This window comes from Sebastes fasciatus, chromosome 13 (assembly GCF_043250625.1).
Source record: "Sebastes fasciatus isolate fSebFas1 chromosome 13, fSebFas1.pri, whole genome shotgun sequence".
NCBI classification, from domain to species: Eukaryota; Metazoa; Chordata; class Actinopteri; order Perciformes; family Sebastidae; genus Sebastes; species Sebastes fasciatus.
In genome coordinates, this window is record NC_133807.1 from 26,953,918 (window position 1) to 26,976,404 (window position 22,487).

General features: G+C 38.9%; 1 protein-coding gene across 1 annotated transcript; it reads left to right on the plus strand.

The window, feature by feature from the left end:
- Positions 1–1,215: 1,215 nt before the first annotated feature.
- On the plus strand, positions 1,216–18,682 carry LOC141781069 (transmembrane protein 235). The gene is made up of 4 exons (XM_074656586.1): positions 1,216–1,742; positions 2,886–2,963; positions 3,391–3,528; positions 15,675–18,682. Exons 1-4 carry the CDS (start codon positions 1,571–1,573, stop codon positions 15,917–15,919), a joined length of 633 nt encoding a protein of 210 aa, XP_074512687.1. The 5' UTR covers positions 1,216–1,570; the 3' UTR covers positions 15,920–18,682.
- Positions 18,683–22,487: the final 3,805 nt, after the last annotated feature.

Consider the following 22,487-nt stretch of genomic DNA (forward strand, 5'->3'; position numbering starts at 1 on the left):
TTATTTTATTTATTTTTTATTTTTTTATTTTATTTTTTTGCACATATATAAAACTGCACAAAATCCAATTAATGAAAAAAAAAAAAAGAAATGTTTCAGGAGAGGTCAATAAGCCACAGGCTTATACAAAGGACCTCCCCCAAACCCCAGGAGAAAAAAACCAATACCAAAAAAGGAAGAAAGATCTAAACTAACATCATTTTAAAAATACAACAAAAGTTAAACAACAACAAGAAGTACACAAAATGTGCAGAAAAACCTAACCAAACAGTGGAAAACAATCCAATAAAAACAATGAAATACAATACAAAAAAACAGTACAGAAAAAAAGAAAATATATCTAAACATATAAAAAAAAAATAAGACATCATGAATTAAATGTGATGATAATTTCCTTTTAAAATATTCTAAGGATAACGAGCTCCTGATAACATGTATTTTGGTGTTCCATATTTGCACAGCACGATATCTGAGGGAGTACTGGCCATGTTTTGTTTTGTAAAATGGCAGGTGAAGATGGGTAACCTGTCTAGTATTATACAGATACAGATAGCTTTATTTATCCCCGAAGGGCAATTCAGTTTCTGCAGTCCACCGAGACATATACACATTCATACTGCACAATCATCAATGACAAAGGGAACACAGTAAGTGGCATATGGGGAGGTGCAGATCAATAAAAGTACAAGAATAAAAATATTCGCAATAAAAACAATAAATACAAGAATAAAAACAAGACGAGATAAAAGAATAAAGGAATAAATAGAATAAAGTGCCAAGAGTATTGCACATTGCAAATTACATTCCAGGAATGTACCTTATTGCCAACAATTGTTGGCAATAAGGTACTTAAGGTACTTGTCCTTAAGGACAACCATTATATGGTTAGTGCAAAATAACTTTACATTCAAGTAAATAAAACATTTTTGTTATCGTTAATTCAAGATAGCTACTCTGCGTTCAGCAGTTTTATGTGAATGCATTTGAGAATTAGAATTATTAGTTAAGTCTGGTAGGCTGGGTACAGTTATACATATCTGGTCAGGGCAGCAACCAATTGCGTTTGAAAATAGTCTGCAATTAAGCTACAGTAAGAGTCAAGTACATATCAGATAACTAAACAGTGACCGGATGTTGCATTAAAAAATAAATCCAAGCACCTTCACAACACGTTCTCGCGTTCTATTCTGGAATTCCGCACCGACAATGTTGCGTTTTATTCTCTCAACTTGACACAGTGTCTCAATCCAAGAGCGCTGTGAGCCTCAATTACCTGTCAGTGTGCTGGAAAACTGGTGAGGAAAAAGAAGCATCTCTCTTCTCCTCTCTTGATTTTTTTGTTTGTATTTTCCTTTTTAAAGTAAACAATTAACTGGGATGTGCATTGCTCAGTTTTCTATCTTAAACTATACGTTTTAGGACAGTGATTGCCATGAAGAAGCAGCACTTTCCAGGGAGTGGAGGAGAGCTTTTACGCATCGCACATCTTGGAGCGTCGATGCAGAATAGACAAATGTAAAAACTGCTGTTAGTATAACTGCGCTCTGCGAGTGGACTGTATATATATATAATGAGGTACGGACTGGTGGTTGTAACTGCTGGGTTTATAGGTTTGCTCAGCTTTACCCTCCTCGCTGTGGCTATTGGGACTGATTACTGGTACATTATCGATGTGAATAAATCCAACTGCACAGGTTCAGACGACCTGAGTTCTCATTCTGGACTGTGGAGAATTATTGAAGGTATGTCAACTCAACTTAAAGCCTACATATTATAGTCTATAGTTTGCATGAGCTTTTTTATTTAGAGGGTTTATGTCTTGAGCTGTAATAAAATCAGATGCAGCCCTCATTTTCCCAGAATAACTTTTGCACTGCTTCTCACCCTATGGGGTAATTCTGAGTATTTTATCATGTGGCATCAACACTGTTGTGCATAAAACGCTTATTATGCAAATTCCTGTATTGATCGTCTCATGATGACAAAAAAAAAGACTAAATCGATCTATACTGTGGATTGCATGTGATGGTGTTGGGATCTAACATTGCATGGATCATGTTGCTGCGCATTCATTGTCAGCAGCAGCTGTATTTCATTGATTTATTCCTCATCACTCTGCAAAAACTGCTTGCTGTGAATCTTAGTTTTGTGATACTAATAATGCACAGAAGAGGTGGCATATGCCAGTGTTTTTAGTTTGGAGAAATAAATGACACAGATTGGGCTATGTGCTGAATTATTAACTCCTCATAAGATTCTTAAAATTTCACTTTTCATTCAGAGAGTAATGATCCCCACAGTGCAATAACAGATGCAAAATCTAATATCCGTAGTTATTCCCTTTCTATTCTAATAGCTATCTGTAGCAACTGTATAACCGCTCACATCTGTATCAGCCCCCTGCAGGCAGCTGCAGGTGAACATGCAGGGTGGGGGGTGGGGGGGGGGCTGCAAAAGAGATTCTAAAGGATATTATTTGACACAGCTGCATTCTGCACAGTTTGAGGTGCCAGATGTGTCCAATGGGTTTGCTGGTGCCGCCCACAGTTCACGCAGCTAGGTAAATGATGTTTGAAGCCCTTCAAGCAGTGCACCTGTGACATAAAGGTGGAACATGCACTGACACTATTGTTCTCTGCTGCACCGGCTGAGCTCACAGAAGCAGCAGCTTGAGCTTTATTCTGCAAAACTCAACATGCAGGGCTGAGAAAATGTGTCAATCAGAGATGTCTTATGGTTTAATGTTGGATTTCTATACATATTGATTTTTTGCACAATTATAAGATAAAAAGAAGTGACCTTTTTTTATCAAGTAGCAATTTTCTCGTCCTACAGCTCCGTCCGCACGTCTTGTCATGTGTAACCTTTTCCCTTGACATTTTCAGGAGCAAACATGAGCTCAGTCATCCCTTCTTTCACAGCCAATATGTCCAGCCTGTCAGAAGCGGAAAGGCAACTTCTTGGTGAGTGGCTTTGTTTATCAACTGGATTTTAAAATAGTGAGTCAGTGATTCCTCACAAATTAATTTACAGGTGCAGTTGGCTGCTGAAGACATTACATTCACAAGCAACAGCGTGCTGTCAGAAAATCCAATAAAACACACGTTAAGCAAACATGAACGTTCTCGCAAAAGATAGTGTTTTCTGAAACTGTTCCCCCTACTGTGACAGAAGCTATCTTAAGAGAGCCTCAACACTCTTCAAGTTGATTTTCATACCCAACTGACAATGGAGATGGCTCCCTGGATGGTAGAAATAAATCAGAAAAACTCCCCAACTGCTTCTGCAAATGGTTTCTCTCAGCAGTATATCCAGCTGACTTGTAGAACAAAATCAAAGCCTTTAAAATATTTAAGCACTGCATGTTTGCATGTGAATGTGTGTTTGCAGGCTTGCACAAAGTGGTGGTCATCCTGTTGCCCCTCAGCCTGGTCCTGCTGGTGTTCGGCTGGATCTTTGGACTCGTCAGCTCGTTGGCCTGCAGTCCCAAATTGCTGGCTGGATCCGCATCCTACGTTCTCTTCTGCAGTGAGTCCACATAGATGTTTTTCCTTAGCCGATGGCAATTGCATGAACTTGGCGTGTACGCTGCTTTGAAGCGAATCCTTTGCTTGGTTATGTCAGATGTACAGCGCGTGAAAAAGTGTGTGGGCGGCACATTGTACATATACAGGTGCCTATGTGTGCGTTAACTACACATAGAAAACCTTGAAAAATTCTATTTCAACTGCTCGCTCTCACTTCTGATTCACTTCTGACTTAAGGCAACTGCATAAATCTAATTATAAAGCTGTAGTGGGTAGAAATGGAGCAAATCTGATTTTAAAAAAAGCTATTTTTTAGAAAACGGTCACTATATCTTGACAGAAGTGCATGAGACAGGTCACCTGAAAAAAAAATCATGTGCCTCTGTGTCCTCCGGTGCCATCTCTGAGCAGCTGTCAATCACTCACAAGCTCCGATCAAACAGTCAAACTATGCAGCGCTGATCAAATATGAATCAATATTCTGTTACTGTAATGTCTATTTTTCACCTCAAATTTTTTCAGAAACATCTTGTAGTGTAATGTTTAGCTGTAAAATGAGAAAGTTTGTGACCCGGCAGCCATGTTGAGATCAGTTGAAGAAATACCAAGCACCGCCCACCAGCCAGAGCACAGCCAATAGGAACGCTCTCTCTCTGAAATGACCTGTGATTGGCCAAAGTCTTACGCACGGGCTAGATTTTATAAAGCCTGAAAACAGAGCCATGACGAGGTGCAGAAGTCTAGTTTTCTCTCAGAGCACTTGAATTACAATATGCTGAAAAGTTATTATGGAATTTTTGCCCAATGATGCCAAAAACTTTCTGCCCACTGCAGCCTTAATCTTCTGAGAGGTCCAATAATAAAACAGTGATTAGTGTTGTGTAAATAACAGGAGAGGACTGTTATAGGTAGAGTCTGCAGCTACATAATTCATATCTGTGTGGACATTTAAAATCCATTCAACCTAATTGAGTTGAGTTATGATGTTTTTGCTCACGCCATTATTAGAAGAGTAGAAATGGGGATTTTATAAGGAAATGAGGAGAAACTGTGGCATACCGCTCAGAACTTCCTTCTTTTTATTCGATCCTTTTGTCACATTTTGTGAATAGACAAAAGCATGATTGATCCGTCTGAGACACTCAGATGCAATTATAGTAGTGCATCCATCTGTGGGAGATGGGACTCCCATCTGCTATATCACTGTTTTGACACCCTTTACCAAACACTACAATGCTGTGGAATGGAGTGAATAAATACAGTCTGTAGTTGACAATGATTTTGTAGCACTTGTCAGTCAGATTTGCATAAAATAAATCATAATTACAAGTTTGTTCCAGATGAGCCTGAACATGATTTAAGGGCGCCGACATTTAGTCCATTTTAATCAAACTCTGGTGCTGTTTGTTTGGGCAGTTGTGAACGCAGTAATCGTACTCTGGTGCGGACCAAAACAATCGGTAAAAGACTGCTTGTGAGAGGTGGTCTCAGACCGTTCCCATGCAAACCAAAAGGCAGGCTGCCTGCGCGGGCTGTTATTGAGATGGACACAGTAAATCTCTGTGAACAGATTCTGCATTCACGTGTAGAATCTGCAGGCAACGGGACAAGATTTTGACATTGGAAGCGTTCTGGTTTCCATTTGGAGTCCGAGTAGTATCGACCAATCACGTCAAACAGTTCGTGTGGAGAGCAAAAGAGGCGCAGCGCATTGGCTGAAATTCAATCCTGGAAACCCACCGGCCACACGGTCTGATAATGATTTAGCTTTTCATTGGTTCATTGGAGGCTACTTGTCTCTCAGCTCCAAGTCCAGTTTTGCATCTCAAGTTACTAATTGGACTGTAAACAATGAGCAGCGCACAGAAAAGGAAGTCTTGATAGCCGGATATCCGCTGGCTACACCAGAACCCCAGAAATATAAAGCCCCCTGCCCCCAGAGGCTTATCCGTCGTCAGACCGATGGGTTCTGAGATTGATGACTGGTTAACATGAGTGGGAAAGGACTGACTTGGACTTCTGCAGAAGTCCGATGTTTGTTTGACATCTTGGTCGAAGAGAACATACAGAATATGCTGAATAAAGTCCACAAAAATAGTGACGTTTATAAAGTCATTCAGGATAAACAGGAGGAGAAGGGATTTGTGCGCACAGTAGATCAGTGCTGAGTCAAAATCCACTTTCCAACAGGACAAAAAACCCACTGACATCTGGATTTTGTCTTCAATGGAAAAGGTTACAATCAGCATTCATTCCCGGGACAAATGACTCTGCAGTAGCCACGGGTAGCCTATCTATCGGCTCCAGCTCTGCTTCTGCCACTCTTTGTCATCTCAGCCACAAAGTCTGTCCGTCTCCGTCCAACATCGTTCCAAATTAGTCAGCCTCGAGTTTGAAAGAGAGACAGAATATGTAACAGATATAAAGAAAGAAGTAACCACCGTAACATTTTCACTGGCCTCACACTGTTTATTAACCCTGTTTTCCAGTGCGTCCGTGACGTTGAACATGACATACCAAAAAAGAAAAGAAAAAAGAAAGTCATACCATGGCATTGGGAAAGGAGTCTATGGCCTATTTCAGTGGGTTCCCAGCAATACAAAAACTGCATATACTGTATGTGCTAATTTTGGTGGGAAAAGGGTATAAGTGAAAAAACTTCGGCACCAATATATCAAAGTCTGCGATTCCCTGCGTAGAAGTGGCAACTCTCGAGACAAAAAAGATAAATTTGCTCCTTCGTAACATGCCCGTCAGCAAATATATATATTAAAAAAAAAATTGGTCTGCTCTAATTTGTGCACTGTGATTCTGAACCAGACAATTTCACTCTGATTAGGATTAGCCAAACGGACTATGTCCTGTGAAAGTGCCCATCGACACCAAACCTTCTCACTCTGGAGATGGACATAATTAAGTATTGATTACAGCATGTGGAGTGATTGCTGATCATGATAAAGTGGCACATAATAGCAGAAGAGCTTGTTGTTGAGTGAAAGATTCAGTCAGACTTAGCCCTGGAATCGTCAGCGCACGTTCTCTTGTGTCATTGTGTTTTCAAAGGGCGTCCTTAGAAAATAAACAAAATAGAATTTCCTTTTTGTTGAAATTGAGTGTGATTACATAAGACAGTCCATTAGACATATTGTGGCCTATTAAACAGACTGTTGTCCCGATAATCTCAGGCAGTCAAATCATAAACAGACAATCTTCCTAAAATGAAAATATGAACTCATGAGGCACAGCAGCCCGGGCGTTTGGTGTACTACTTACTTTGTGAACACTTAAAAGCATGTCTGTCTGTAGGTTGGTCGGTCCACTACTTTGGTCCAGACTGAAATATCTCAACTATTGGATGGATTGCCATGAAATTTGGTAAAACGCATTTATCTTAAAGCACTGCCCCAAAAGAGCATTGTTGTAGACTCTTAAAAGTATAATTTCTTATCTGCACATCTGCCTCACACATAACATAAACCCTTAAAATTGCATTCTTTCTAACAGCCAGCAGGGGGCGACTCCTCTGGTTGCAAAAAGAAGTCTGATTGTATAGAAGTCTATGAGAAAATGAGCCTACTTCTCTCTTGATTTATTACTTCAGTAAACATTGTAAACGTGAGGTTATGGACTGAATCGCTAGTTTCAAGTCTTCTTCAATACAGCATGATGTTCATTTAGTAAATTATGGTTCTATTTAAACTTAAAATTAAACTGTATTATATTTGTCATATACATATACATACATATAAGAAATTTGACCTCTGCATTTAACCCATTCTATGAGCATTTATGAGCAGTAGAGTATTGAAAATAATATCGAATGCTCTAAAGTATGAACTGAATGACCAACAGAATTGAAGCTCAAAGATAAAACTGAGCATCACCCTCTTTGAGGGCATTGGAGAGTCCTCTTTGGGCAGAAATGTCCTTGTTTTGGTCCATACAATAAGAGGACCTGACCTACTAGTTCCTTAAATGGCACTACAAGGATATGCTTTCATCAGCAATACAGTAACAGAAAGATTGCTTTTTTCCCTTCACTGTGGGTTTCAGCTGTTGAGCAAGCACAATAAATAGAATATCCATCAAAGAAAAGCATATGAGGTCCGAAACTCGAAGGGAATGAATCCCGATTTGGGTACGGTTGAGGTTGAATGCACAAATCTTTCACAGAAGTAAAGGGTCTTATTACTGTTTTTACTTCTCCATCTCTGCTGACAGGCCCGGCCTCCCCGACGACTAATTTCATGCTTTGAACCAAACAGCCTGTCCACATCTCTACATCAAAAGACCTGCAAGCATTTACTGTCAGGTACTCTCAGGGATAACAGGTTGGACCCAAAATGCAGGTAATGATGAGGAGGCAGTAGGCTGAGTTCAATGATTTAATCAAAATCAAGCTTACTATGAACAAAAAGGCAGCTCTTACACTTTCAAAACTGCATCCAATACTGGGTAAAAAAGAAAAATGCACAGCAAAATACTCCAACAGAGTATGGACACTGGCCAAGTGTTTAGATATACATCCACACTAGTGACTGTGTTAAGTGAAGTGTTAAGTTTAGTATCATTTCAGAATAGGGTTATCATACATAAAATTGACGGTTATCATACCGTGCACATTTGTTTATCTAATGTAATGAAAAAAATACTGACATAAGTGAGTGTGTGTGAGTTAAAGGTAAAGACAGGAGCATTCTGGCTGTAGCACACATTGTTAATAATCATAGGACGTTATTTTAAAAGCTCACAGATGATGATATTTTTCATACTGTAATAAATCATTCTGAAGATCAAAAGATTAGCAAAGTAACTTGTATTGTTCGACAAACTGTAAGGGGTCTTACATTAATTAATTCTGTTCTCCTAAAACTGCATGAGGTTTTAAAATTAAAGAGGACTTGTTATGCTTTTGTGCTTTTTCCCTTTCCTGTAGTGTGTTATGTAGTGTTTTGTTCATGTAAAAGGTCTGCAAAGTTACAAAGTCCACGTCAAAGGGAGTTATTCTCCCCCACAGAAACGCTGCTCCTGAACTGCCTGAAACGCCTTGATTGAAGTTCCGCCTTTTCTTCTGTAACATGGTGATGTCAGCAACAACTCAGTGTGGCCCGCACTCATACAAAGCTAGTTAGAGCAGAGCTGGAGCACAGCCGGTATGAGAAAAATAAAGTGTTTTTTGAACATTAAAGCATGTAAACATGTTCTAGTAGAAACCCAAAATACAAGTATGCACCTGAAAATTAGCATAATGGGTCCTATTTAAATAAAATCACAATGCAAAACACATTTTACACCAGTGAAATCAAAGGCATCAGTACAGGCTATCACCTGAACCACATGTACTTTGTAAATCTGCAGTGTCTGCTTTGATAAAATCCTTCTCTTCTGTGTATGAATGACAATGGACACTGAAATGGTCAATCAGAAGCTCATCGACAACAATGTAGAATATCAATCACAATAATTTATTATTGAGATATTTATTATAATTTATCTTCCACATGGATGTCTCACATACTCACAAAATGACATGCAATTGTATATATTTCTGTAGAACAGCAAAATTCAAACAAAACTAATGAATACTCACATAGTCCTTTGGAGAAATGGCATCATCCAGATCGGGAAACAACCAAACAATCCCCAAAGCATGTACCTCTCCATCTAACTTCAGGCTCCTGTAAAAGACAAACCAACATACGCCCGCTTAAAGAGAAGCAGCCTAAGAAATATACTTGCAGCCCACGTTTCTCTCACTGGTTTTCCTATTGTTAATTATGCATAACGCAAATGTCAAAGAAGCTTTATTCTGTTGTCGTGCTTCAGAGAACTGTTTGCTTTGTATCCCCAAGTCATCCTGACCTCCTGCACTTCATCAGCAAAACATCTCTGACCGTCTGGTCCCACAAGAGAAGTAACAGACGAGAAATAATATTATAGTTATATTAAATAACATTCAGCTGTGCATACTGAAAGATTCAATAATGAGAATTGTTCCACCTCATTTATTTCCATACATTGGATCACAACATAATGGAAAATGTCAACTTCGGTGTCAGTGTGAAATCAGCAATAAGGCACACACTGCTGTTACCTCGTTTACGGCCTCCCATTCAGAATTGCTGCTTCTAGGACGATCTTGCCCCCCCCAAGAGAGTTAATAGGCACATTTCCCAAAATGTCATACTATTCCTTTAAAAAGGACAAGTATATACACTGTATATAAGAAGTGGACGTAGCCCCATTGTTTGTGGACTGCCATTGAAGCCTCAAGTTTGGCATTTTGGCTGATGCCATCTTGGATATTTCCAACCAGAAGTGACACAAGAGGGTGGAGCTAATTACAACCGAACGCTAAATAAGACATTTTTAGGTGACCAAAATGTTATAATTAACTTCCATGAACTGAAAACACACTGTGAAATGGTTAAAGTTGAAAGACGAAAACACGGACAACTCCCATACCGGACAACGCCGTGGTAGAGCCTTGTCAATCACAAGGTAGCCACGCCCTAAAGCATACCCTGCTTTATGGTCTATTTGACTCTAAATGGGACCATAATTTACTAAATGAACATCATGCTGTATTGAAGAAGACTTGAAACTAGCGATTGAGACCATAAACTCATGTTTACAATGTTTACTAAGGTAATAAATCAAGTGAGAAGTAGGCTCATTTTCTAATAGACTTCTATACAATCAGACTTCTTTTTGCAACCAGAGGAGTCGCCTCCTGCTGGCTGTTAGAAAGAATGTAAGTTTAAAGCACTTCAGAATTGGCTTCACTTTTCAGACCTGGATGTTGCCCGCTGGTTTCACATCAGTGGCTCTGTCACATTCATTAGTCTGCTGCCAGAAGTCAATCTAGCCACGAGAGAAATCAAATAAGTTGTTATGGAAACAGATTTCCCTCTGACAATGATTATGGTTTCCACAATGAACACACATAGCAGCTACTCACCTTCAGTGATGAAATCCGTATGGGAATCCAGACTGAAGGCTGATGCATTTCTTATTTGAGCTTCATCTTCACCAGCATGGTTCCATCTTCATTTCCTCACCTCTGGAACAGAGGGACAAAGAGGAATAAAGCTGCTTCATTTACCAGTTTAAGTAAATAACTATTCTCTGCTATTCCTCATAAAGATATATTATTGTTTAATCAAAACTGTTCTTTAACCATCTAATGTGATTTGAGAGGTAGGCGACATAGGCGTCTTGTTTTGATTGAGAACATGTGAAGCCATTGAAATTACCTCGATGAACTGTATAATAGTTGTTATTTTAAAGGAATACTTCATCCACAAAAGGATCATTTGTATATCAATTACTCACACCGTGTTACCTTGAATTCTTGAAGAAAATTAGTCATGTGAGAGTTTGTAAAGGGATGTTTTGATTTAGCTGTTAAACGCAGCCCCAATTTACTTCAATTCATCAAGACTTTTCTCAGTTCACCATTTCTAAATATCACATAGGCACTAATGAAAATGAAAAATCAAAGGTCATACAAATCAGTGCCGAACCTGCATTGGATCTGCTACAGCTCACAGAGGAGCGAGAGAAGAATGGATGTTAAATTGGCTCTGAACAGTTGCAGTTGAGCGAACCCGCTGAAACCATGCACCCCTCAGAGAGTCCAATCATCTACTTTGTGGAGTTTGAAAGAAATGTCCGTTTACTAGGTCTGACTAGATGGTCAGGCAGGAAACATGAGAGCCAGGGTTGCTCCTGAGAATTGGCTCTGTCACTTGCAACAACACTGTAATCCAAAGGATTGACATAGTACGCTAAAACCAAACAACAGCTATTTCATTTTAAAACCGAGGCTTGTGTGAGGTTAAAATGTTCCTTTCAGCTTATGCAGATTTAGCTGCTGGAAAGTTGTCAAAAGAAGTTTGGTCTTGATTGTCTCACCAAATCTACCGTTCCTTCATTGCAGACAGAGCAGATTCATGTCCTGAAGGAACAGTAGTACAAATAAGGGCAAAATAATAGTATCATCTGCCAATGTTATCCTATCCAGTCTAATAATTAATATCAGAAAGGTGTTGATGCATATTGTTTTAACTTTTGAGGTGTTGCTGTATTGTTATTTTCAAACTGAAGGACCGTGAACACAACTAAAACATCATAAACAGAGATGAATAAAGAACACTTTGTCCTTGACGGATTTCGGCATCTCATTAATCAGCTGCATCATCAGGCAACAACAAAACCCTCTTCACACTTCATAATCTAGTATGGCGCTGCTTCTATGTTTGCAAAAACACTCCATTGACATCATATTTATTCGAGGATCAGTTCTAGGCTACATGTCTTTGTGTAGATCAGGAAACTGCAGACAACAATGTGTTGATATCAATTGGTGGTCTTAACTTAAAGCAGCAGTGGCTAGAAATGGAGCAAATATGATTTTAAAAAGTTTTTTTTATAAAACGGTCACCATATCCTGACAGTAGGGCATGAGACAGGTAATATGAAAAAAATTCCTGTTGTGTCCTCCAGGTGCTCCTAATGGCATCTGTAGGATTTCACAGACCGGAGGAAAACAACCAATCAGAACCGAGCTGGAGCCTGCCGTCTCTGAGTTGCTGTCAATCACTCGCCGATCAAACGGTCAAACTAGGCAGCGCTGATCAAATATGAATCAATATTCTGTTACTGTAATGCCTATTTCAACATTTCCTCAAATGTTTTCAGAAATATCTTGTAGTGTACTGTTTAGCTGCAAAATGAGAACGTTTGTAACCCGGCAGCCATGTTGAGAACAGCTGAGGAAATACCAAGCACCGCCCACCAGCCGGAGCAAAGAAACGCTCTCTTTCTGAAATGACCTGTGATTGGCCAAGGTCTCCCGTCACAGGCTAAATTTTCTAAGGCCTGAAAACAGAGCCATGAGGAGGTGCAGAAGTCTAGTTTTCTCTCAGAACACTTGAATTACAATATGCTGAAAGGTTAGATAGATAGATAGATAGATAGATAGATAGATAGATAGATAGATAGATAAATAGATAGATAGATAGATAGATAGATAGATAGATAGATAGATAGATAGATAGTAATTTTATTGATCCTGAGGGAAATTCAAGTTTCCAGCATCACAGTTCCATAGTGCAAACATGTTAGTAAAAAGACACAAGTAAGTAATACAGAGTATAAAAAAATATACCAGATATAAAAATAACAGGAGATGAAGAAACTGTTAAAAATTAATATAGTGCGGGGGAACAACTGAGATACAGGACTATTAAAAATGTGAATATAGTGCAGAAAGTGATATAGTGCTGGATAATAGAATATAGTAGATATAGATATTAAGAAATGTCAAATATGGAATATAATGTGGGATAATAACTGAGGTAGAGGAGTTATTGTTAAAATATACTAAAGTGCAGAATTAAGCTGTACATTGTTTGTAGAATACAGTAAAACAAGTCCATAAAGGTGCAGAGTAGAGCTGTTTGTGGTGTGCAGAATTAAAAGTAGCTCAGTCTATTAAAGTGCACTGTGTGCATTAACTGTCCTGCAGACTGTCCTCTTTTGTCCCCCTCCTCTCCAGAGAGGTGTTGTACAGTTTGATGGCTCGGGGGTTAAAGGATTTCCTGAGTCTGTCTGTGGAGCACCTGGGGAGCAGCAGCCTGCTGCTGAACTTTGGATGGATTTTTTGCCCAATGATGCCAAAAACATTCTGCCTACTGAATCTTTAAGTGAAGAAAAAAAACACCCATTTAGACACAAGCCAAACTCAGATGCACTCTAGTCTACACGCCAAGAAATTACCTACTTCGGAGTTTGAAATTTTAGTATGAGAGACGGTAGACTAAATACAAGTTTAATGTCGAGCTATGTGTCAATTCTGTCTTTGAAATTCCACTCTGAGCACTCACATCACGTAGCGGCGTACTGATTAAACTGGCCTCGGGTCTGATTTTGCAGCTCTGCACAACTCGAGGTTGTTCTTAAAAAGCTACCTTCATGCCATTAAAATGTTAAGATTGGTATTGCTTTTCTAATTGAGCACGAAACCTTAGTGTGTTGTGGGTGCAGTAACAACGTAGACCTCACATGAAGTGCAAGGGAACTATACGAAGTCAGACTGTGCTGTACAAAGAAGACTTTACATGCAAAATAGATGTACTGTAGAGTAGAAATGAAGGGGAAACCTTGCTGAAGTATCTAATCAACTGCAATCTGCACCTGAGTGCAAGAAAGACTGTGTTCATGAGTACTTGTACAAATCGGTGTAGGCATTTACTCCAATTATATCCAGTAGGCCGCAATTAACACTGTAGTTTAAAATCATATGTGAAAATGATTTGCTATTGAAAAAAAGGTCCGCTGTGTTTCTTATAGCATGGTTAATGACATTTGCACCTGCTAACCTTTCTTTCTCTCTCACTATCTTCTGCGCTTATGTGCTAATTAGGCACACTGCATGGGTAGACATTGAGAGACAAGACCACAGTTGTGATTTAAAATGACCAGTAATTAACAGGGTCTAAATGTAGCAGATGATTACCCCGTGTTGTGCTTCTGCCCTCCACGGTGCCACGCTAAAGGTCAGTCTGAATTGCGCAGCGGTGACTACACTGTATTTAAAAGTGTTTTGGGGTTGACATTCACTCATGTTATTCTTGTCGGCACACCTCTGCGGTTTGTCCGTTCAGAAAATCAAAAATGATACACAGTAGAAATTCCACAGGTTCCCACTGTAGAGTAAATGACGAATGAATAGAGGCACCTTGCTGGAATAATTTGCATATGAATGAGACAATTTTTTTTTTTTCTTGAAACGGCTTTAAATCTTTTATGGTTTAGGATTATACTAATTGTTTCTCATTAACGGGCTTAGGTCTATATTATCTAATACCGTCCATTGAGTTAAGTGAAGACAATTATGTTAGGGAAGGATTTGCTAATTAATGCATTATCACCTTAATGACCTCCTTGTAAAAAGTGTAATACATCATGGTGATTATGGTGTTTGATTAGGCAGCTAAAGGGTCTCACGTCTAGAAAATTCATTACAATTCCTCAAGATGGATCAGTCAGTGTTACAGGTCAACATATCCTCGTACAACACTTCAAGTTTTTCCTAATTTTTTCGTGCTTTGTCCAGCAACACATGGTGTATGTGTCAATTACCGCTCCAGTCTTTTCAAAATAAACTTCCGTCTTCACAGGAAACAACTTGTTAAAATAACTCCGGAAGTGTCGTAACTTCATGGAGGACGGAACCTGCCAAAGTAAAAAAAAAAAAGAAACCTCGGGGAGGAGTTTAACGGTGGGTCCGTGAAACACTTCAGGTTCAGATGGTTGATCTGCACACCGTGGCAGCAGTGGGGGGAGCTGCAGCAGGTCGACGACCCGCTGTACGGAGCCGATAATGAAGACTGGGGTGCAGCTAGCTGGCTAGCATGTAGTCGATCTATGCAATCTGACCCCATGACACATGTAGAGTGACAGCCCCCTCAGGCAGAAATGCATAAATAAATGTAAAAAAGAAATGTGTAAAGGAAAGAATATAGAAATAAATAAGTTTGGGGAAATAATTATGTGATGAAATACAAAGGGAAAATCATGCATAAATAAATAAATATATTTAAAAATAAATAGAAAATAAATAAAAATAAATAACAAATACTAATAATAAAAAATACAGGGGGAAATTATACAGACAAGCAAATAAATAAAGATAAATGAAGAAGCAAATTGAAACAGAAATATCAATTTATGTCACATTTTATCAATTAATTAATGTCTCCATTTATTTTTTATATTATTTTTGCTACCTTTAATGACATATTTACTGTATTTATTTATCAAGTCATTTATTTATTAATTCATTTATTTTTTATTTTGGCAGGTTCCGTCCTTCATATACCTTAAGTACAGAAGTTACTTGACAAATAAATTAACGTTGACTTCTGGTTTCACACAGGGTACGAACACCAAGGGTTTTTTGAGCCAATTTTGTGGATTACATACAAATTTATTTTGTGGGATATATATGAATTGCAGTGCATTTACTTTTCATAGATATAGCTATGAGCGGTGTATGAGAACAGCCTGGACAAGTACAAGGTAATGTGTTCAAATCTGGAAGGTTTGTTTTCCCATCTGTTTGTTTCTGTGCACTAACAGGTCTTTTCACCCTCTCCGGGGTCAGCATCTACATCAAATACTCGAACCAGGCCATGGAGGAGTTCCAGCGGGTCGTGTCCCCAGAGAACCTCGCCCACGTGGACGTTTCCTTCGGCTGGTCCTTAGCCATCGCCTGGCTCTCCTACAGCCTGGAGGTGGCCAGCGGCCTGCTGCTCCTGCTGGCTGCCAGAATAACTCAGATGAAGGGGCGCTATGACTCTGGTGTAGTCATCGCCATGTTATAGATTGATGTTTTATGATGGTATTTTATTGCTTTTACTTATTTATTTTTGGTACTGAAGTAGAAACAGATTTGAAGAGTATTGTAATACCATCAAGCGAGCTGGATTTACATCACTGCTGCAACTATAGATACACAGATGGTGAATAAGTGACGCAGTTTTCACTCGCTTGTTGTGACGCCAGCTGCCTTTCATCCTCTCGGTATCATTTTCTGTCTATTGTCCCATATACAATGATGTTATAAATGTGGCCATGCAAACAGAACAAACAGGCTAACCACTCAGTGTGTAATTACTGTAGATACTGTATAAGCAGTATTTGTTTGTTTTTTTAAGTGTTTTTCAGTAATTTCAGCCTTTTGTTGCCATATTCCATCCATATGTACATTTTGTATAGCTAATTACATAATATTATGTATTGTGTATAATTGACCATAATTATGTATTGTGTTTGTAAGTCACATTTGATTCAGCAGTAGGTTTTCTTTGTTTTGAAACATGTTTGTAATTTACAGAGAGCAGATCCATCTACGACCCAAATGCAAATTCACTGCCATGCAATATGAACACGGGCAAAAATGGGAAGTGAAGTTGCATGGGATCATTTCCTCTTTGACGGGTGCTATATAAAATCCTTTGAGGAGGACTTCTGCATCTTCGCTACACCCATATTGCATTTAAATATTGTTCATATCAGTGGATCAAGTCATGTGAAAACATTGCTGATTCTGCAGCAGATAACCAGCAGGCAATGGAGCCACCTAGACTCTAGCACACAGTCAGGACTGGTTTAGTTTCTAGTATTTCATGATAGAACAGCTACCGCATGTTGATCCATGGGTCAGAGAAAATTTGCATTTCACAGCTTTTGAAAAGCAGTTAGCATTTGGCCAATGTAGAAGTTAAAACAATGTGACTTTTAGAGAAAATGTTGAGTTTGTGCCTCCCGTTTAAAAACGTCCTACACTCATCCTACTGGTAAATACATTAATCACAGAAACAGGGCAGAAGATAAGTGTGCTCTCGTGGGATCCTGCAAGTTGTTTTCAGCCGTACAGAATATGTGCCCGTGTGGCTGCATGCTTTGCAGTATAGTTAACGGCTAGATATTGTGATATTCTGTCTGTGCTGTCCACTTTTAGAAATGATATTTCTTCTCCCTGCATACTGGAAGTAAAAAGAACAAATGCAACATTTGGCACTTTGCGTTGATGTAAAATGTATTGTGTTGTTGTTCCGTTTTCGCAATCGTAGCAAACGTTGCTTATGCTTTCATAACTGATCAGCTTAAAGGGTAACTTTGGCATTTTTCAACCTGGACCCTATTTTCCCATGTTTTTGTGTCTAAGCAACTAATAGGGACAACAATCCTTAAAATCGGTCCATTATTGAGAGATAATGCTGTAACCGGCAGCCGAGAAATGAGCTGTGAGGGCAAGTGAGCAGCGTCAATGTAACGTTACGTTCACTAAAAGTGCTTGTTTTGCCACTGACAGGCTCAGATTGTTATTATAAGTGTCTGACAACATTATGGAAAGGACCCTACAGAGAAATAAATTGGTTTTTTTATCTTTCGCTTGATCCGTTCTGTTTGTTATCGTCTCCAAGTCTCGCTCAGGGAGAAGTGTCATTGTGGAATCTGAATATCCGTATACTCTGGCTCAAATAAAGACGGGCGGCCATCAAATTCAAAGACCTCATCCACATTGTGGAAATCATCATAACATATTCAGCCATGATGTTGAAAGTCCTTTAGATAATGGCAAAAAACAAGCACTTTTAGTGGACATAAATGACGGTGCCAGCTTGCCCCAATAGCACCATATTGCAGCCTGTGAGCAGCTGCAGGCTACAGCGCGCTCCCTCAATACTGGACCAATTTCATAAATTGTTGTCCCTATTAGTTAGACACAAAAACATGGGAAAATAGGGTCCAGGTTGAAAAATACCAAAGTTGACCTTTTACATTTTATTGTTAACTGTGACAGAAAAGCAATGAACATCAATTCAGCTGTAGTGTGAATGCATACTGTAAGTAAAAGTCCACATTGATCAAATGCTTTTAAATGTCAGTGACACACTCTGTAATCTAATTGTGCAAAATGTCCTGAAGATTTTTGTGTTGTGAGACAATAAGATCATCTAAAACATCACCATTATATGCTCACTCATGCTCTGTATATTTGTTTTGTGTGCTCTGTGTACAATACAAAGCCTTGCAGAAGACCTAGTGACAGTGCCCTAGGTTAAATTGGGACTGTCTGCCTCTGAATGAAAATGAGGCACATCCGGAGTCAGGCCAGATAGAAAAGCAATTGGGCAAAGATAAGCCAAAGACAGCCCTGAGAATAATTCAGAATTGTCTGACCAATATGTTGCAACACTGTTGTCTATAAAAGTGACATTAACTCAGAATGTATTTGCACATTCAAACCATGTTGTGACAACAGTGGGTTCATAACACTTTTATGTGGGTAATATGCCATAAAAGGTGGGAATGTGCCGATAAAAGCGGCAATGTACACAATGCAGGTTCCAAAGCTTCCAAAATGGGCTTTGCAAATGTTTTTTGTTGGAAATAGAAAAGCGCATCTAAAAGGGAAATGCATTTAAAATGGTGAGGAATATGGAATGTACAAAAAAAAAAAAATGATACACAAAGAAAACACAGGAATTTGCAACTGTTAAAGGTGCAGCATCTAGCAGTGATGTTGCAGATTGCAACCAACTGAAACTTCTCCCTTGGGCCAAGCGTGTAGGAGAACTACGGTGCTACTGTAGAAACATGGCGGCCGGCTCCGTGAAAAGGACCCGCTCCCTTTGTAGATATAAACGGCTCATTCTAAGGTAACGAAAACACGGCGATTCTTATTTTTAGGTGATTTTACACTAAAGAAAATAAACTTATTCATATTATATCTAAGGCTGTCAAAGTTAACGTGATAATAATGCTTTAACGCAAAATTGTTTTAACGCAACTTTCAATTTTTAGATTGCAGCGGGCTCATATGAAACTAGAAAACCTAAGGAATCCATTGATACCAACTATGTCATACTAGCTTGTCTTGAAAGAGGCTAAATAACGCTCAAGACTTACGCCAAATTTTAGCGAGGAAAAACTGTCATGGCAATTTTCAAAGGGCTCCCTTGACCTCTGACCTCAAGATATGTGAATGTAAATGGGTTCTATGGGTACCCACGAGTCTCCCCTTTACAGACATGCCCACTTTATGATAATCACATGCAGTTTGGGGCAAGACATAGTCAAGTCAACACACTGACACACTGACAGCTGTTGTTGCCTGTTGGGCTGCAGTTTGCCCTGTTATGATGTGAGCATATTTTCTATGCTAAATGCAGTACCTGTGAGAGTTTATGGACAATATTTGTCATTGTTTTATGTTGTTAATTGATTTCCAGTAATAAATATATACATACATTTGCATAAAGCAGCATATTTGCCCACTCCCATGTTGATAAGAATATTAAATACTTGATAAATCTCCCTTCAAGGTACATTTTGAACCGATAAAAAATGTGTGATTAATTGCGATTAATTTATGATTAATCGATTGACAGCCCAAATTATATTCCATTTCTGCCAATAGATCCCCCTAAATGCTACACACTGTTCCTCCAAGACTTCTCAATTCAGCAGATGTTTTTGTATCAAAATTAATTTGAAAAGAGCTCAGGGGAAAAAGAAGATTCATTATACATCAAAAGGTTTAGGAGTTGCAAGCCAAAATGTGAGGTGCACTTTCGACTGATTGTGTTTTAAGTGGAATTTCTGACCCTAAGATGTGGACCTGCACTAAACACACTTCTAAATTACACCGCTCGGCGCTCAGCAGCGATGGAGAAAAGTAGTTCAAAGTCTTTGCTAAAGACTCTCCTGGCAGAGATAGACGCTATAGCATTAAAAGGTGTGCTTACGTTTGCCTGAATGTGATTTGCAACGTGGTTACGCGCCTCAGCCAGTGAATCAAAATCCAAACCATGAAATATTGTGTCCACTCAGCTGTTTGTTTGGCAGCGTCCTGCCCAGTAATCCTTTCTCAGATGGTACGGAGTGCAGAAAGCCATAAAGGAAAGACCGAAGCCCAGCAGCTCAGTCTTGCAGCCTTCCTTTTATATATTAGGCCTGCTGAAATCCCATTAAACTTTTATGGAACATAATAATTCAATCCACTCTGGCAGAGGAACACCAAACTTGGTGCTAAGCCATTACTCTCTGGTTTGTGCCCTTGTCCTTGACAGAGTGCAGTCATTTTGACTTGGACAACCTCTAGGCTCTCAGTTTTAACAATTTATTGAACCCGTTTTCCTTTTTCTCGCTAACTAAAATCGCTCCTTGGGCAGCTGTTTTTTAAAACTACCAAACATGCAATCACTCAATACATGTATAAATCAAATCCTCTTGTTTTATGAGATTGTTTTCAGTTGGGTTTGCGAAATTCGTCTTGAGTCCTGAGACTTTTGCCCAGTGAAAGAGCCTTTTGAACTGCCCGTGATACCAAACTTAATCAGGCTTTCAGCTTCTCTGTGTGATGGTTCAGTCACATTAGGAATAATTTTTTAATGGCGTTGCTTGTGCTTGACTCAATGAACTCTATGGGCAATATCCTGTAGTTCTCCATGAATTGCCATCAGGGGGGGGTTAATAATATATAATATATCCTTATACGCACTGTGGGAGCTCAAACAGTTAACTGGAACCTATTGAGTTCATACGTTTATTATATGGCCATGTAGAACATTCACAGAACATCATATATTTTACAGAACAATACATGGCCTTAAGGAAAAGTTAAAAACCGTAACATTTTCTAAAGTGATTATTTAAATGATGAATATACCGGTGTAAGCCGTAGAGCAGAAACTAAACAGCTTCATCTATTGATTTTGCTGAATGAAACCAGACTTGTCCCTGCAGTCATTGCCATCAGTCCTTTTTTTCAACAGCCACTCGCTCTGATGTTACAGAGAAGTGAATGAATCACTGAGTCAAGGGCAGCGATCTTACTTACTGAATCATGCAAGACGGATTCTCACGTAGCCGAGAAGGATTTCGCCCTTGTGGTTTGGAGAGCAACGCGTTGATGGAGTGTCCTTAATAATGAAAGCACATTCAAGAACAGCACAATGAAAACGAGTCATTTACTTAGTAAAGGAGGATTTTAAACGAATTGGGTTTTTGGGGGAGTCTGGACTGTACAAGGTTTTTATTTGTGAACTCACATTAACATTGACTATGTTTGTTTTTTATTTCACATAAAATGCTTCAATAGATATTGAGCTGTTACAAATTGATGACATTCAGGAGTCCGCTGAGATTGCAAGGATATGATCATTTTGCATGTATAATCCTGAACCGAGACTGTTCTTTGATACACAACCTGCAATTCTTACAGATGCAGCACACGGTGGGGTATGCTTTGGTGGAATTTATAGAAAAATAACTGACCCCTGAAGTAAGGGAACTAAGTAAGGGATAATGTACAGCGAGCCGGTCATTGTTGTGAAATAAACCCTGACGGGACGGGGTTTATTTCATAACAATGACCCGCTAGCTGTACATTATCCCGCTTATTACACAGCTACTTACTTAAGAAATCAATAATTTGACACAAAAATGGTCCTCCAGAGTCTGAGATCAGAACTGCGTCCATAGATATACTGGATTTCTAAATGCTCTTCGTTATTACATGGCTTTGTTGAATACTTGATTCTGATTGGTCAATCACGGAGTTCTACGGTCTGTTATTTCTTTATAGCAGACCGCTGCTATGGACTCTTATTGATTTGTTAAGCAAGTAGCCGTGTAATAAGCGGGATAATGTACAGCTAGCGAGTCATTATTGTGAAATAAACCCCCTTCAGGGTGATGAAAGCTTCGTGGAGGTGCCACATCGCCCTGTCAGGGTTTATTTCACAATAATGACTGGCAATGATCTTTTGATTTTCATGAATTAAAACTCTGTAGTCTAATGAAGGCATAGCAGTCAGTGCTGAAAAATAAATTTTTCAATCGATAATCGAAAGTCAAATCGAATCATGGATTCGGAGAATCGTGACACCCGTAGGTAATTTGATTGATTTTTTTCCCCTTACGCGAAAATCCTCCCTACTTTGCTTCTGATTGACTAATAATCGTGTTCTCGTAACTTGTATTTTATTGCTGATGAACAAATGATTTCCACTCAGATATGGATGACAGCCTTCCTGTATAGTGCTCTTATATACAATTACAATGTCCTGATTATGGGAGAAAAATTTTTGTTTTTTAAATGTTGCTATATGGAATAAAATAACAGATCTGTTGGAGATTTAAATTTTGATGTCGTGTGATATATCAATTTAATGATAAACTTAATGTTGATATGGCACACTGATCAACAAGAACATCTAAAATTGGCACTCCATATAACCCCTGCTGCATATAATATTCTTACAGGAAATGAAGAGTGAGTGATTCATGCTCATTTACTCATATTTTCACACCCTCTCCTTCCGAGGCAGCAGGGTTACAACAGTCTGACGATTACTTCTACAGCGCTTTCATCTCCAT